Raw genomic sequence first — 17,678 nt, forward strand, 5'->3', positions numbered from 1 at the left:
ACAGAGGGTGGCGCTTGGGGGGGGAATTGTCATCGCGCCACTCCTTGTGTGTGGAGTGCCTCAGGGTGCGATTCTCTCCCCGATGCTTTATAACATCTTTATGCGCCCCCTCACCCAGCTTGTCTGGAGTTTTGGGCTGGGCTGCCATCAGTATGCTGATGACACCCAACTCTATCTGTTGATGGATGGCCATCCTGACTCAGCCCCAGACACACTGATCAGATGCTTGGAAGCTGTGGCTGGATGGTTACGTGGGAGCCGGTTGAAGTTAAATCCTTCGAAGTCAGAGGTCCTCTGGCTGGGACGGGACGATATGGGATTGATTGAGGGGGCAACTCCCATCTCTTGCGGGGGTGCAATTAGTGCCAGCACCGTCCGTTAAGAGTTTGGGTGTAATCCATGGAGGTGCAGATTGCAGCTATAACAAAGGCAGCATTTTTTCATCTCCACCAAGCTAAGCAGTTGGCTCCTTACCTCTCTCGCCCTGACCTAGCCACTGTGATCCACGCGACGGTCACCTCCAGACTGGACGCTCTACGTGGGGCTACCCTTGAGACTGACCCAGAAACTCCAGCGGGTGCAGAATGCCGCAGCGAGACACCTTACGGGGTCTTCGCTGCGAGATCACATTCATCCGGTGCTATACCAGCTGCACTGGCTCCCGGTGGAGTACAGGATCGGGTTTAAGGTGCTGGTTTTAACCTTCAAAGCCCTATACGGCCGGACTTCCGGGTTGGCGCCATCGCCGAATGGCGGACTCCCTCCGAGCTCCGGAGGGAGCCTGCTCAGCAGGGGCTGGGTTCTACCGCACCGGCGACGCGGGGACCCTCAAAAACCATGGGCGCTGAAACCCATGGGCATGGTGACTCGGCGGGCACCGTTTGCGCCCCCCCGACCCGCGAAGGAGCCTTTTTAAAGGCTGCGGAGCGGGTGACAGGGGTGGTGGTGCTGTGAGTCCTCCGCTTCCCCTGCCGAGCGAAGCCGCATGCCATTCGACGGAGAGCGCTGACTTCTTCCATTGAAAATTTGGTCTTTAAAAGAATAACCCGTGAGTAATTGGAACTTGGATTAAAAAAGGGGAAAAATTCTATTTAAATTTGGAGCGAGCGGGGGAGGTGCAAAAAGGAAGTCAGCCTCCCCCCTGTTGTAGAGGAGCTAAAGCAAAGGATTTGACAACTAAGATCGAGTGTAACCTTTTTTTGATAAAATTATTAACTTCACGATGGAAAATTATAAGACTGGGCTGGAGGAGAAAAGTGGAATGTGAATTAAAATGCAACCCCCCCCCCCGGAAACCCCGGGAGCGATCTGAAAGAGCGCCGGGAGAGGAGAAATAGAGGTTTTGACAACTGTCAAAGGAGCTGTCAAAGCGGAAGAACAAAAAGAGAACTTTGTTACGAGGACTTTGCTGGTCACATTTGTTACAAATTGGATATAAATTGTTTAAAACAAGGAATAATAAGTTACTTTGACTGTTGGGTGTGATCGGGAAGGAAACTGAGTTACTATAATCCCTCTAGAGGAGCTGTGGGACACTACAAGTATTGTTGGCATCGAATTTGAATAGGACTTTTTATCGCCTGGGAAACTGCAGAAATGGAACACTATTTTGTCTACAGAGGTCTACACACTAAAGGAGACAATAGATTTATCTATTGAAGAATGGAAGGGACTTGACGTAATGTTTTGTTCCTGAATAACAAAGCCTCTGCGGAGGAATTAGAAGCTTTTTGGAATTAGAACATTTGTGCAGGAGAGCAGGGGGAAAAAAAAAAAAGAGGAGGAGAGAGAACAACAAGAACAATAAGAATAACAAGAACTGGACAAAGTTGGAAGATAGACTCCTTCCAAGATTGGACATGTGAAACCAAAGATGACCAAAAGATGGCAAAGACTAATAAAAAGACGGCAAAGCGGACTGGTGAAGGACTGTGGTTTAGATGTGGGAGCTCCAGGATGACAGTAGACATTGATGGACATTGGGAACGCAACCGGGAAAGGGGGGAGGGAAATTTGGAATCCAAAGGGTGTTAAATTACATTTTATTCTCTTTTTTTATCTTTCTGTTTATCTTAATCTGTATTGCATATTAAAGACGGGAACTCGTGGAAGGGAACAGGTCGATTTTAGGGGATGGGAAAATATTTTTTTTAAATTGGGCCAATGATAATAATTTTAAAATTTGGGGTAAGAATTTGTTGAATCTATTTGAAAGAATTGGAATACAAGAGGGGGAGGGGAGGGGAAGTCCTGGAAAGATGCCAATGAAAATAAGGTTTTAAATTTGGATGTTTTTCTTTTTCTGTTATATTTGAAAATCTTTAATAAATATTATTAAAAAAACAACAACAAAGCCCTATACGGCCTAGGACCCTCGTACCTACGGGACCGCCTCTCCTGGTATGCCCCACAGAGGAACTTACGGTCTTCAAATAAAAACATCTTGAAGGTCCCAGGCCACAGAGAGGTTAGGGTGGCCTCAACTAGAGACAGGGCTTTTTCGGCTCTGGTTCCGATCTGGTGGAATGCTCTGTCACAAGAGACAAGAGCCCTGCAGGACTTGACATCTTTCCGCAGGGCCTGCAAGACAGAGCTGTTCCACCAGGCCTTTGGTCAGGGCGCAGCCTGACTCCCTCTTTTGGCAATCTTTACAAAACTTTAGTTTATGGTTGCCATCAATTTTGATTTTAATTAATTTTTATAATGTTTTTATAATGTTGCACTATTTTAGTGTTGTTAGCCGCCCTGAGCCCGGCTTCGGCTGGGGAGGGCGGGATATAAATAAGATTTATTATTATTATTATTATTATTATTATTATTAACCAGTACAGATTTGGCATTGGCCTTTTTTAGTGGAGAATGCATAAATTCTTTTACTCTCTCTACACTCCCAAATGGTGAAAACTGCCATAACTGAAAGTCCAAGGATTCCTTTAACATAAGGCTATTTATCCTGTATCCCAAATGATTTAGTCAAGGTTTAATCGTTACGTATTCTACAAAAGTTGGTAGTAAGTGGGGAGTCCTTATCCAGTGTGTGTGTGTGTGTGTGTGTGTGTGTGTTTATGGATTGAATTATGAAAATAGGCTGTTTCCTTCTGCTTTTTCATTCATACTTTGTTTCCTTCAAACATGAAAAGCTGTCAAAAGACCTTTTATTATGCAGTAAAATTTTACACATATACCATGAACATGCCCTACTTTCCCTACGTAATAATGTTATTAATATGCACTACATTTTGTTATTTCAACTAACCATTTCATGAACATTTTCACAACACGTTTTTCTCTCTTGGTTGGATTCAAGGAATTAGTACAAAAGCAATACGCTTGCTTATTTACAGATGTGAGTGGGTGTTTACAGATATGATAGCTGGAATTCACAAGTTAACTCGCTGATAATGCAGTAGCTTCCTCTGTTGAAGATAAGTGTCACAGAAATTGTAGCAGGAGTTCAGAGACATAGGCATCCCTTGAAAAACCCACTTTTTCCCTTTACAAACTAGCGCCTTTCCCTTCTACAGCAACCTCCTCCTCGCGGGTGGCACTGTGGGTTAAACCACAGAGCCTAGGACTTGCCGATCAGAAGGTTGGCTGTACGAATCTCCGCGACAGGGTGAGTTCCCGCTGCTCGTTGCTCCTGCCAACCTAGCCGTTCGAAAGCACATCAAAGTGCAAGTAGATAAATAGGTACCGCTCCGGCAGGAAGGTAAACGGTGTTTCCATGCGCTGCTCTGGTTCGCCAGAAGCGGCTTAGTCATGCTGGCCACATGACCCGGAAGCTGTACGCCGGCTCCCTTGGCCAGTAAAGTGAGATGAGCGCCGCAACCCCAGAGTTGGCCACGACTGGACCTAATGGTCAGGGGTCCCTTTACCTTTACCTTCCTTGCAGTAGTGAGCCCCTTGCAGAGCCATGCAAAGACCTAATTCAGTGCCTCCCGTCAGGCACACACCAAGCTTGGGTTCTGCTGTAAATTGAGGGCATGCACCATACACGTGTCTGACATGCACACAGCCTGGAAAGGATAACTTCATAACTATGTTTTGTGAATGGAAAACCGTGTTTTATGAATGAAACTCATGTCAAATGATACAATGAACCAGAAGGTGGGCAGGAGAGTAGTGTTTTGCTCATACAGTGGTGCCTCGCAAGACGAAAAGAATCCGTTCCGCGAGTCTCTTCGTCTAGCGGTTTTTTCGTCTTGCGAAGCAACCCTGTTAGCGGATTAGCGCTATTAGCAGCTAAGCGGCTATTAGCGTCTTAGCGGCTTAGAAAAAGGGGGGGGGCAAAAAAAATCGCAAGTCTCGCAAGACGTTTTCGTCTTGCGAAGCAAGCCCATAGGGAAATTCGTCTTGCGAAGCACCTCGAAAAACGGAAAACTCTTTTGTCTAGCAGGTTTTTCATCTTGCGAGGCACCACTGTATTTCACCCCAGCAACCACCTCCAAAGTCAGTAGACAGGAAAGTTGGAAACTACTCAACGGGCTATGAATGTGTCAGGGGGTTGCTTGTCAGTAGAAGACAGGAACTGCCAGGCAGCGGAATTGGTGCAAGACCAAGAAGAATATATCTGGGAGGGAGAAGGAGACGGGTATTTAAAATGGCTGGAGAGGTAAATAAAATGTGTCTGAATATGAATGGCGGTTTGAGGCAGGCAATTCACAAAGTATCATGCTTGACAAGTTTGGGAACTATGTAACCACACACAGAGGCGTAGCAAGGTCAGGTGGTACCTGGTGCGGAATTTTTTTGTTATCCCCCTCCCTTTGGAAATTATTAAAAGAAGGAAAAATAAGATACTTACAGTTGCAAGTGTTATTTTCTGGTTTATTTACTTAACATTGTGAGCAGTGGCGTAGCGTGGGTTGTCAGCACCCGGGGCAAGGCAAGTAATTTGCGCCCCCTAACCCGTGGATTTGCGCCCCCTAACCCTAACCCCCAGATGTTGCGCCCGGTGCGGCTGGCCCCCCCTGCACCCCCCACGCTATGCCACTGATTGTGAAAGACTCTCCTCCCTGAAAGAGAGGGGAGTGGTTGTGGGCGGGAGCCTGAACACCGCCCCTAGCAGGGGGCGTAGCCCCCTGCCTCCAGCTCACCTGGCTGGCGCTCACGCCCCCCCGGTGGCCGTCCAACCAGGTGTCATGGGGGGGCGTGTCCAGCAGCCTTGATGCTGCAGCGTCAGCCTCTCCCCGGCCTCATTTCTCTTCGTCGTCCTGTGCGAGTCACCCACCCTCCACTCCCATTGAGTTAGGGCTTAGGTCATTGGCCTTGCTATGGACCTTAGGTTGGTCGCCCCGGTTGCACGGGGGGCCTGGTAGGAGTTTTTCCATTTGGCATTAGGCTTTTTGGTTTTTTCGCCTACCTCGTAGCAATCGTCACAACTTTTGTGGTATTGGTGGGTAGGTTAGGCATTGGAATAATGTGCTGTGGTGTGTCGAAGTGCTAGGTGTGGCCATCGCCTATGCCTTCAATGTTTAGGGGTATTCCGTTAAAGGAATCTGGCGGTCGTGTATTCTGTCCGATGCCTGCTTGGCGGGAGGCCATGGCACGACCCTCGGTGACAGCAGGGGTGAGCCTATAGTTGGATTAGCATCAACAGGTGATGAACCCCTGGTGAATAAACCCACTTGTTTCGCGATCCAATGCCTAAGCCAATACCTTTTCATTGCTGTAATCAATAAAGTTGTGGCCTTTTCTAGCCCATTAACCTTATATCACGTGTCCCTGTGTCTTCTTTTCACGTCGCGGTGGTCGAGTCCTCGAACCACAACGTAAGAACTTAAAACCCCTGCAGACTCTGTGGCTTCAATATCAGCCAGAAACAAATTTCTTCTAACCCACCACCCCATTGCTCTGTTCACTGGCCTGATGGTAGAACTTGAACCTTGCACACTACTTTGCAATAGGTAGGCCTAATAATGGAATTGCCCTAATAAGGATGTATGTTTTCCTTATGATTTGGTGCAGCTCCCTTTACTTTTACAATGCCTTTTAAAACAGGTGGCTAATCTGTGTCGCTCCAGGTGTTGCTGGACTACAACTCCCATCACTCCTATTGGCCATACTAGCTGGGACCAGTGGGGGATGTAGTCCAGCAACATCTGGAGGGACACAGACTAGCCCCCCAACCCCCTGTTTTAAAGCTGACCATGTAATGCACCGTATCAGAAGCACAAATCCCTTTCAAGGGGCCATTTTCCTCTCCTACTCCTTGCGTTTTTTCTTAGTCTATGCCCTGAACAACCTGCAACTCAAACACTTGCTCATTCTTTTGAGACATTTGAGTTAGTCCTAATAAAGTATTGTTCAACTTCAACTATTGGGCTGTTGTTGTTGATTTAATTAAACGGACCATTTCAAAAAGAAACAGATGTTCTTAGGCTGCAGTTCTACACCTGCTTTCCTGGGATGAATTCCCATGGAACTCAGTGCAGCTTACTTCTAAGTAGACATGCAAAGAAGGGCACAGATGTGTAAGCACCGTCTCAGCAGCTCACTGAACAATGACAAACAATTTTCATGCTAACGTGAATATATTCTTATATTAACTCTCTCCTGAAATGTTGATGTATGGATCTTAACTTGTGTTTCTTTGGGGTGTTAGGAGGCACTGATGTATCTCTTGGCTGAATCAAACTGAGAACACGTCACCCAGCTTCTGTGTTCAAAAGACATGTTTGTTTATTATTTTTATTATTAGTTGCTGAATACCTGGCACACATGGACCGCAGTAATCATGGGGGACACGACATCTTGGTAGCTTTATTGTAAATATGCCTGCTACGTAAGCATAGCCTTGCCTGATCAAACCAAAGGGTCCTGTTCTCCCCCTCTTGTTCATCTCCAGCTAAGGCAGGGAAAGTGGCGGAGTTAGCTGCATGGGTGCCCAGAGCTCATGCTGTGCACTCGGGGGGGGGGGAGCTGTGCAGGGGGGCAACATGATCCGCTGCTGCGGTGATGCGATCTGCCGCGCGTGGGGACAGCTGGGTGAGCCCCCCGCAGTGTGCCTTTTTGTCACCTCCCCTCAAGGAAGACACCCAGGGTGGCTCCCCCACCTCCCCCCTTCCTACACCCCTGACCACACATACTCCGGTTTTGCTGAACAATTCCTATGGTGTTTTGTGATGTTTTCATTGCATTTTGTTTCAACTGGGGCAGTTATAGCAGACTAGGATTATGCACATTGTAGAAGGAAGGACATACAAACAACTGAGTGCACAAACCCATGGCATGTTCCTAAGTTTCCAGCTATGTTTTGTTTTGGTAAAAGAATACATGTTTTAAAAGGTAATGGGGGGGGGGGGACCTACAGCATTGAATAACAGCAGAGCAAAATAAATACATTATGTAGTATAACAGGTTTTTTACATATGTGTGCCAACAAACTAATATTTGTCTGAAATATTTTTAGGCTTTGGATGCTCTTGGCAAACTCTGGAAAATTAAAGAGATTATTATATCAGAATGCAGGCTGTTAACTGATACAGGAATTAAGGTAAAATAAGATCCTATGTTATGCATGTTGCAAGCATCAGTACATGTATGTCACTCTTGAACACGTCTGATTTACAGTGAAATAGTAAATATGCTGAGGTTTTTTCTTAAAACTGTTGAAACATGTTGCCATTAGGAAAATGTACTCAAGCCATGGCTGGTTTCCTTGACATGCCAACTTGGGCTCTTTAATTGTCCTTTCAGCTCCAGACCATTATGACCTTTTTATTTTACAACACTTTTTTATATTGCACATTATTGTGTGCTACTTTTATGATTTTTATAGCTTTTAGCTTATGATATATTGTGTATTTACATTTTCATTGTTTTATTCTTTTTGTAAACTGCCCTGGAAATATAATTGAAGGGCTGTAAAACCACTTTACATAAATAAATAGTGGCTTGCGTAAAGTGTTCCAGGAAATTTAAGGATGAGTTGAGATTTGAATTGGCGGTTTCAGTTTCTTAGCTCATATTGTTAACCACTGCGCTGCTCCCGCTCTGAACTCCTGAGCCTTATAGATGCAAATGTGGGCAAGTGAAGCTACAGTGACTGAGAGTTTTGGAATGTGGAAAGAGATAATATTCAGCCCAGGAAGGGAGATTTAACTAGAACATTTTAAGAAGGGAAAAATGTCTCTGCACAGCAACCAATGGCAGTTTACTTTTTAGCAGGGCTTATTTAAAACAGGATGTGTTTTTGGCAGTGGCTGTTATGCAGCCCTCATGGGATTCTGATAAGATGGCTGAGACAGAAAACAGATTGTGGATAGAAAACTGCAGCTTTGCAATAAAAATGGTGTCGTGTCCCATCATTTGTGTCTGGTGTATGCTAAAAAGAGAGAGAAAGGACTGAGGACAGATTCCTGGGGGAAACTCAGCTGAAGGAAGCTGAATCGACCATCACGAAGGAACGAAGGAACTATTTCAAGAACAGGAGGAAATCTTAAACACCTATAATGTTAGTAGTGGAGGAGAAAGACTTATGCAAGCATAGAAAGAGACTCTTCGGTGAATTAATCTAGCAAAATATTAACCCTGCATTAGCAATAACATGGTTTCACTACAAACTTATATAGTTGTTATATTTTTTAATCTATATTCTGAAAAATGCCCAAAAATCTTGCACAGAAATCACAGTGATCATCACATTTTATCAAGTAACGACTATGAAAATAATGACTATGCTATCCTATGAATTAGTACCTTTCCGTCGTAAAATTTGAGCATCCATCAATCTATTGTCGTATATATGTATCATTCATTATCTACAGCCACACAGAGCTGGTTTGAATTTTGCTGCTCTGTATGCATGTGATAATGCACAAGCACACATTTGACAGAATAATTTATTCTTTGGAGAATAGTTACGAATGGAGTTTCCAGTGTGCCTCCATGTTCCTAGTTTATTGTAATGTAAAGAGCAACTGTATTAGAGTACAGATATCCTGTCTAATTTATGGAAAGCCGTTATGTAGTCATCTGGGCTTTCATACAGACATCAGGAAAAGCATTTAGAGAAAGCTCCGTGGAACTGAAACTTTATTTAAATGGGATTAACAATTTCTCTTCCACAAAGTCAATTCCTTAAAGCTAATCAAAATTTCCAAGGAACGTGTCTTTTGTTTGCTACAGTGACTTTAATCACTTCTTTATAAGTGGTGTAACATCTTCACATAGGATGCAACTTGGATCCATCTGCTAGGGGCCATGTGAGCCAATACAATGATGACATAGATGGAGATTCTTGACTCCTAACATCATGCAACAGATTGTAGTTACACTGTGGGCTTTAATCTTTCCCAGTTCTCTTCTTTCAGCACTAGATTTTGAGGGCCACTTGCACTATAGGATGTTTTAAAATTTTGTGGGGAACACACCAACACCATGTGCCAAGTTTCTCTTTCTCAATTCCTTCTCAAAGAGATAAGTCCTCGCTCCAAAAATAGCCTGATATTTATAAATAAACCAAATCTTCTTTAGAAAATTACTACCTCCCAACACCAATAATCATCATTATTTTTCCCAGGGATTGTATTTTTGTGTGTGTAATTTTCATTCTTTCTTCTTGTACCTTATTGGAGGATACGTTCCGCTTAAATAAACAAGACTGAACCCCCCCCCCTATTTTTGTATGCCGCTGTTAATTGAGCAAATAGAAACTTGAAGGAGCTGGTTTACATGGGGGACACAGTGGCTAAGATAAGGTTAACACTTCTCTTCCAGTTACAGATAGGTAGCCGTGTTGGTCTGCCATAGTCAAAACAAAACAAAAAAATTCCTTCCAGTAGCACCTTAGAGACCAACTGTCAGGGACTCAGCGGGAGCGCAGGGAGGAGAAGAGATGGAGAGCGAGGGGGAGCAATCCGAGGGCAGCGTAGGAGAATATGACAGCAGTTCGAGAGATTCCATGAGCCTCTCCAGCGAATCGGAAGATTCACAGAAGGGGGCGTCGATGGGCAGGGCAAGGGGCGAGCCAAGGGGGACACCCCAGAAGCAAGGGGCCAGCGGGGACTCCCAGAGCAGCAGTTGGAAATCAGGAACAGCTTCCCCACCAGAGCGCAGTGGGGGGGAGGAGTTCCAGGTGTCAGAGCCCACATATGCACCACCAGCGAGAGAAGATGAGTCAGGGTTGGCCACGCCTCCATCGGAGAGCGAGTTAACGGTCAAGAGGAAAGTTGCAGGCTGGGCGCGCGCGCCAAGTTCAAAGGTACAGGCGAGCGGCACAGAAGGTAGCCCGGATAGGGAACCAGGTCCTAAAGCCCGCCGGAAGGAGGGGCAAGAATCGTCAGGGTCAGCGTCAGAGGAGTCCAGGAAAGATGAGACCCTAGCGGGCAGGAGGGCCCAGAGGAGAAAGGAACTTAGGAAGAGGTGGAGCAAGGCGAGGGTCTTAAACTGGTGTGGAAGGGGAGGAGACTCAGACGGGACTTCGCCGATCTAAGGTCGAGACGTAGAGCTGCACGCTGCGGCTTTAAAATGGAAACTGAATCTCAATAAAGACTTTTGTACATAACTACAGCCTAGCGTTGGTCCTCTGTGAGCTGGGATCTGGAGGCAGCTCTGACACCAACTAAGTTAGTTCTAGGTATGAGCTTTCGTGTGCATGCACACTTCTTCAGATACACTGAAACAGAAGTCACCAGACCCTTCTATATAGTGAGAAGGTGGGGAGGGGTATTCTCTTCCAGAGTAGTTGTCCCACTTCTATAGAGTAGTTGTCCCACTTCTATATCACTTCTATATAGTGAGAAGGTGGGGAGGGGTATTCTCTTCCAGAGTAGTTGTCCCAACTCAATTCAGGGATGCTTTAAAAAGAAGGGAAATCTGGTCTAGTTTGGACCTATATTCCCAGTCTGAATTAGCTCCTACATTGTGAGATGGGCTTTGAAGCCTTGTCTAGAGTATATTCTAAAAATAACCAGCTTACTAAATTAGAGTGTTATTTGAAAAAAAGTATACAACAGCTGTTTTCTATCACTTTTATTTGTTAAGATTGCCAGATTATGTTTGGTTCACCCATGTTGCCAAGGTAGTTTCGCTGAATTATTTTCCCTCTACAAACTGATCAGCTATAAAAATACAAGTTTGAGACAATGTGATTACAGTGGTGCCCCGCAAGACGAACACCTCGCAAGACGGAAAACCCGCTAGACGAAAGGGTTTTCCGTTTTGGAGGTGCTTCGCAAAACGAATTTCCCTATGGGCTTGCTTTGCAAGACGAAAATGTCTTGCGAGTTCCTGCGGGGTTTCCCCCCTTTCCCCCCCTTTTTCTAAGCAGCTAAGCCGCTTATCAGCTGATCCGCTAAAAGCCGCTAAGCCGCTAATAGCGCTAATCCGCTAAGCCGTCAATGGGCTTGCTTTGCAAGACGAAAAAACCGCTATACAAAGAGACTCGCGGAACGGATTAATTTCGTCTTGCGAGGCACCACTGTAATTAGCACAAGTACTTTTTGAAAGCAGGAAGAACTACGGATATGATCTTTTGAGGTTTAAAACTGTTCATCATCAGTTTAGTACGTTTATGAGTCTCAAATGTCACCTTTTTCTCAAGCAGTGAGACATTCCAGGGCTCTAGTGCTTCACAGTGTTTGGGTTCCTTTGGAAGAAAGGATCTCTGGAAACTTATGTCAATTTTCAATATTGAAATTTATTTACTAATATACACATACTGGGTGGACAAGATAAAAATACAGTTGTGAAGACTGCACATTTTCTATCTGCAGTATCTGATGAGAGGAGTAATTTCTTGAGAGAGAATGTTGTAGCTTATCAGGGAGATTTAGAAATTTAGGTTTTATTTATTTTTTCATTTAGGTTTTACAAAATTTTATTCAGATTTGCACACATTTTATACTTGATCAGTCCACTAAGTTCTTTCTCTGGTCAGTCACCACCAAGTTCAGACCCTGTTATCATATATTTTTTTGCCCTTGTGTGCATCACCTTACACTTCTTTACACTGAATCACATTTTATGCCCTTTCACCAAGCTTGAAGCAATTCTTTCTTTCCTTGCAGTCCCTTTTTGTTCTTACCACTATGAAAAATTAATAAATCAAATCCCAGAGCAGTTTGGAGGCTTGAAAGAGCACAGAAGCATGTACAGATCATTCAAATGAGCTTTTCTTGAATGCAACCAATAAATAACTCATTAGGGGAGGGAAGTAGCTCAGTTCCACAGCTCATACTTTGCAAGCAGAATGTCCCAGGTGTGATTAGAAAAAACCTCATATATGAAACCCTGGAGAGCCACTGTCCATCCGTGCCAATAATGGGCCTATGCAGGGCTTTTTTACGGGGGACTCACAGGAACTCAGTTCCAGCACCTCTCGGGTGGGTTCTGGCAGTTTCAGCACCTCTCTGGTAGGCGCCATTGCCATTCTAAGGCAAGAGGGAGGTGTTCATGGTGAGTTCCAGCACCTCTTTTTCTAGAAAAATAGCACTGGGCCTATTATGGTCTAGCTCCATATAAAGCAGCTTCCTATGTTCCTTTAATATTTTTTCCAGCCATTTAATGAGAGAAAAAGTGCATCAAGTGTTTGGAGAAGATTAGCAGATTATCTTCAGCGTGAGTGCATTGTGAAACCTTAAATCTAAGTGTTCTGGGTAAATTTGAGAATGATTGATTGATTGATTGATTTGTGACTTCTGTTCCAGAGATTCTGCCTTGATTTAAAACGCCTAGACCACGTTGATTTATCTTATAACCAGCAGTTAACAAATAATTCATTAAAAAATTTGGCATTCAACTGCCACAGAATTACAATTCTAAGTGTGACTGGTTGTCCCAAGGTATGTATGAAAAGAAAGACAACTAGTATTAGACACTCTGTTACTACATAGACTTTGTTCTGTTAAAATCATTGTCAGTGTTGCTTGTATGAGTGCTAAAGGCTTTGGTGGTAATGCCTTCAATATACAGTACCTTAAATATTTTATGAGCTTACTAAAACTTTACTTCTCTTAGCTGTCGCTAATAATTCCTTATTTCCCTCCAAAGTGTATCTTTTTTGCTTCATTGACAGGTCACTGATACCGGCATTCAGTTTGTGGCTGCAGAATGCCCTTTTCTGCACTATTTGGATATTTCAGGCTGCATGTGTATTACTGACAGAACACTTAAGTGTCTGTGGAAAGGTTGCCTTCAGCTTCGAATTCTTAAGATGCTGTACTGCCCAAATATTACCAGGTAAGTTGTTCTCTATAAGTCTAGTTTTTATTTGTTTCACAAGATTTATATCCTCTTGATTGTAATAAAAACCTCAAGGTGGTGTACAAAAAGAATAAAATTATTAGTAAAAAACCCTCAACCCAGTTAAAAACTACTATTTAAATCATTCAGAGATAATTAAAATCAATGATAACAGATTGTAAAAACAGATTGTAAAACATGTCAACATTCTACAAGTCTGAATAGGCTTCCCTAAACAAACATGTTTTTAGTGTACAGTGAAGGTGTCTGATTCATGTCAACAATCAAGTTGTGGATGAGCTTGGTCTTCTTGTGGACTAATCTGCTTGCAGATCACCACATAAGCTACTTAATAAATGTATACATCATGTACCAAAAGAGTCATCGCAATAACATTCTTGCTAACAAAATAGTCCCAATGATCCACCTTCATCATGATCAGCCTTCATCTACCCCAGCTGCAACAAAACATGTTTCTACAGCCACGGCAACTCTCCAGGGGTTTGATTTCCAGGGGTTTGATTTCACACCTGAAGGCACCCTCTTCCATTGTCTCCCAAGACAGACAGATGTCAACCAACCAAACTTAGGTGCAAACCTATACACACTTTTCTGGGAATTAAGTCCCATCGAACTCCATTCTGACCCTGACCACTAGGGCTTCATGGACACATCCATCTTATTGGGGGAAAACAAAGCTACAGAGAGCCAGTGTGGTGTAGTGGTTAAGAGCGGTAGTCACATAATCTGGGGAACCGGGTTCGCGTCTCCGCTCCTCCACATGCAGCTGCTGGGTGACCTTGGGCCAGTCACACTTCCTTGAAGTCTCTCAGCCCCACTCACCTCACAGAGTGTTTGTTGTGGGGGAGGAAGGGAAAGGAGATTGTTAGCCGCTTTGAGACTCCTGAAGGGGAGTGAAAGGCGGGATATCAAATCCAAACTCTTCTTCTTCTTCTTCTTCTACATTCTGTGAAGAACTACTTCTAACTAAATCTTATTAAAATGAACAAAGATTGTGCATATGATGTTCCCAGGGCTGTACCTTCTGAGTTCAGCAGGGTTGAAAGGTAAGAACCCACAAGCACCCATTAGTGTTATTTGCTTTCTAAAAGCCAATCACTCAGTTGCAATTTATATGAACAGCATATTGTATGGTCCAGCTTTTAATGTCCTCTCCGGCCAAATTGTACTTGCCATTATATGCATGTTTTGTTATATTAATCCCACTCCCTCCGGCCCTAAAGCTTGAGATGCTCAGGGACATGGGGTGAAGGAGAAATGCATATCTTTCTTTCACTGCCAAAGTCTCAGCTAAAATTGCCTCTCCTGGCACGCTATTTACATTTCATGGGAAGCTTCCATCAGGACAAATAGTAAGTTCTCTTGGAAAGCAAGTATTATATTTGGAGAGGATTTTTGTTGTTCTGACTATGGTCTGGTGGATGCTTCAGCTTCTTCAGGGCTATTTACAGAAAAATGCATATTTCCATAACAAAACCACACACCTCTTTTCACTTGTGGGCATCCTTCTGTCTTGAGAGAAGAGACGACCCTGGGGTGCAAGCCCAGGCAGTGTGAATAATAACAATAATAAAAAATTATTATTTACATGCTGCCCATCTGACTGGGTTGCCCAGCCACTCTGGGCGGCTTCCAACAAATTAAAACATCAAACATTAAAAACTTCCCTAAACAGGGCTGTCTTCAGATGTCTTCTAAAAGTCAGATAGTTGCTAATTTCCTTGACATCTGATGGGAGGGTGTTCCATAGTTGTGAGGACCCCCCCCCCCCGCCTCAGCCTTGCTGATGTGATCCAAAGGAAAGTGGACCAATAGGTATGACACCAAATTGCTGCAGGAGTTGCTAGATCTTGCCATTTTACATCTGTAATACTTAATGATGGTGGTATTTTCAATCAATCTTTATTACGGTCCAGAGACCCAACAAATCATTACAAATCAATACACAATTCATAAAGCCTAAAAAGGTAAAGGTACCCCTGCCCGTACGGGCCAGTCGTGTCTGACTCTAGGGTTGTGCACTCATCTCGTTTAAGAGGCCAGGAGCCAGCGCTGTCCGAAGACACTTCCAGGTCACGTGGCCAGCGTGACAAAGCTGCTCTGGCGAGCCAGCACCAGCGCAGCACACGGAAACGTCGTTTACCTTCCCGCTATAAAGCGGTACCTATTTATCTACTTGCACTTAGGGGTGTTTTCGAACTGCTAGGTGGGCAGGAGCAGAGACCGAGCAACGGGAGCTCACCCCGCAACGGGGATTCGAACCGCCGACCATACGATTGGCAAGTCCTAGGCACTGAGGTTTTACCCACAGCGCCACCCGCGTCCCTACCTCCAGGTTAATCAAGCATTTTGTTTAGAATATAGGGCTCATTTGTTCTTGCAACCACCGATAAAAACTTTGCCACTGCTAATGTTCTAGCATTTGTCCGGTCTTCCAGTAGGAACCTGACATAGTGAGCCTCTGATTTTCCCATGAAAGATACCAGCAAGGGTAGTATCAGATCAGCCCTGGCCTGCTCATATTTTGCACAATGCAACAAAATACGTTTTATGGAATCGATGTCTTGAGCACACGAGCAAAGTCTGTCCTGGTAGGGAACTCCTCTCAACCTACCATCCAACACTGCAGAGGGAAAGACATTTAGTCTGGCTTTGGTGAAAAGCCTTCGGTAGTTTGGTACTGTCAGGTTTTTGATGTAAGATGTTAACTTAAAGAGAGGTGGTATTTTTTAAAAACCTGTAATTTACTCTATATGTGTATATGTAATGGTTTCATTATTTTTGTTGACCTCTGCAAGAAGCATACCACCTGGAAGTTGTGTTACAAGTATTAGTGTATGTTAAATTGTATTCATTGAATGAGTGCCAAGTTGTTTGGCCCTCCAAACCTATACAATTTTTCTAAATTATTGTTGCTATCATGGTCACTATGAACAATTACAGTGTTTGTGAATATTCTATGACACAGTCCTGAAAGTGGCTTAGAAGCCCAGACACACAGCTGGTTATAGGGTCCTCTAGTTTTTTGCTATATTATTTATGTTTTACACAAGAGATTCCTTCAGAGGAAAGACTTATACTGTACATTAATAGTGTCTGTCCATCTATCTATTTCAGACACGCAGTTTCAAAATTTGCACCAAGGCTCCAGAAATACGAATACAGCGATGAAGAACCTCCTCAGTGGTTTGGTTATGATACCAAGGATGACACACCCATTCCAAAGAAACATAAAAAACCTCGGCCAAGCATAGAACCAAGTATAGAGTCCAGTACACCCTCCATGCTATCCCCTACAGCAGAAAAAAGTGTGGAATTCAGTCTCCCCCCACAATAGAACCTCCACAGAATGCTGGCAATCATATATGTTTAATAGCCTTAAGCACAAAGAATTGAAATGGAAACTCATTTTTGTTTTGTTTAAGAAGATAACGATACATTGTCTTAAGATTGTTTTTAGTTTGATAGCTAGTACAAGTCACCCTAGAAAACATTGTTGCTGTCTTTCCTAATTAGTTCAGTCAAATGAATGTTATTATTTTGTTCAGTTCTTCTTTGAACACCAGTCAACAAAGAGCTTAGTTTTCTCTACAAATAATTAACATAATTTGTGTACAGTTTAGTGCTATGTACATTTAAGAAAATTAAGTTGGTATTTTTCTGGTTGTTGAAGACAGCATTCTGCCCCTTAGTAAGCTCAGAATTCTCCAGGTGTCATTCCAACTAAGGAGGCCTTAAAAAGAAAAAAAGGTGCAGCACAGCATTTTATCTATGGAATATTAAGTGTATCTTGCACTGAGATAGTTTGTATGCCAATCAGTTTCACCCACACGTTACCTAAAATGCGCAAGTGAAACACACATCCCTCAAATAATAAACATTCTTTATTGTTTACTTATTACATAGGTGTCCTGCCTTTCTTCAATAATGGAACCCAACATGGTAGTATTTCACATTTACTGACTAAAGGCAGAGCTGCTTAGCTGTATCATGTGCCTTATGCCATGCAACTTTGGAAATGATAGTCTTGCTTCACTCGTTCTGATCCTGTTGTTTATGTGATTGTATCGTACAAAGCTTTTTAAAGCTATTTTGAGAGAATTGGGGGGGGGGCTACAAAGTGATATATCAGTATTTTTAGTAAATAAATAATTGAGGGAGTCGGTGCATGAGTGCAACAGACTATTGCTTGGGCAACTGAGCCTTCTTTTCCTCCTGTGAGCCACCAAAATCTGCTCTGGAGATTTAGGAGACTCTCACAGCAGATTGGGAGCTGCTTGATTCACCCCCTCCAGATGACCAAGGCCAGCCTCGTAGGCTGGCAAATGTGGGCCTGCTTTCTTTCTGTCACTTGCAGAGGCCTCCGAAATGCTGATGGGTTACCACTGTGGGTGTGAGTGCACACTGGGGAGATCTGATCTAACGCCAACTGTCTGTCCTATGGGTGAGGAGAGGTGGTGATGACTCCCAAG

At 43.7% G+C, this 17,678-nt stretch overlaps 1 protein-coding gene across 2 annotated transcripts in view; it reads left to right on the forward strand.

Moving 5' to 3' along the window:
• Nucleotides 1–17,107, forward strand: part of FBXL13 (F-box and leucine rich repeat protein 13) — an 80,114-nt gene extending 63,007 nt beyond the window's left edge. Inside the window, exons 18-21 of one of the 2 annotated variants that reach the window (XM_079993615.1) lie at nt 7,412–7,495; nt 12,651–12,785; nt 13,019–13,182; nt 16,324–17,107. In XM_079993615.1, coding sequence (XP_079849741.1) covers nt 7,412–7,495; nt 12,651–12,785; nt 13,019–13,182; nt 16,324–16,543 — 603 coding nt within the window. In that variant the 3' untranslated portion in view covers nt 16,544–17,107. The remainder of the gene's footprint in view (nt 1–7,411; nt 7,496–12,650; nt 12,786–13,018; nt 13,183–16,323) is intronic. The other variant, XM_079993616.1, reaches the window with a different exon arrangement.
• The last annotated feature ends 571 nt before the right edge of the window (nt 17,108–17,678 follow it).

The sequence above is a fragment of the Podarcis cretensis genome (assembly GCF_951804945.1).
Source record: "Podarcis cretensis genome assembly, chromosome: 10".
NCBI lineage: Eukaryota > Metazoa > Chordata > Lepidosauria > Squamata > Lacertidae > Podarcis > Podarcis cretensis.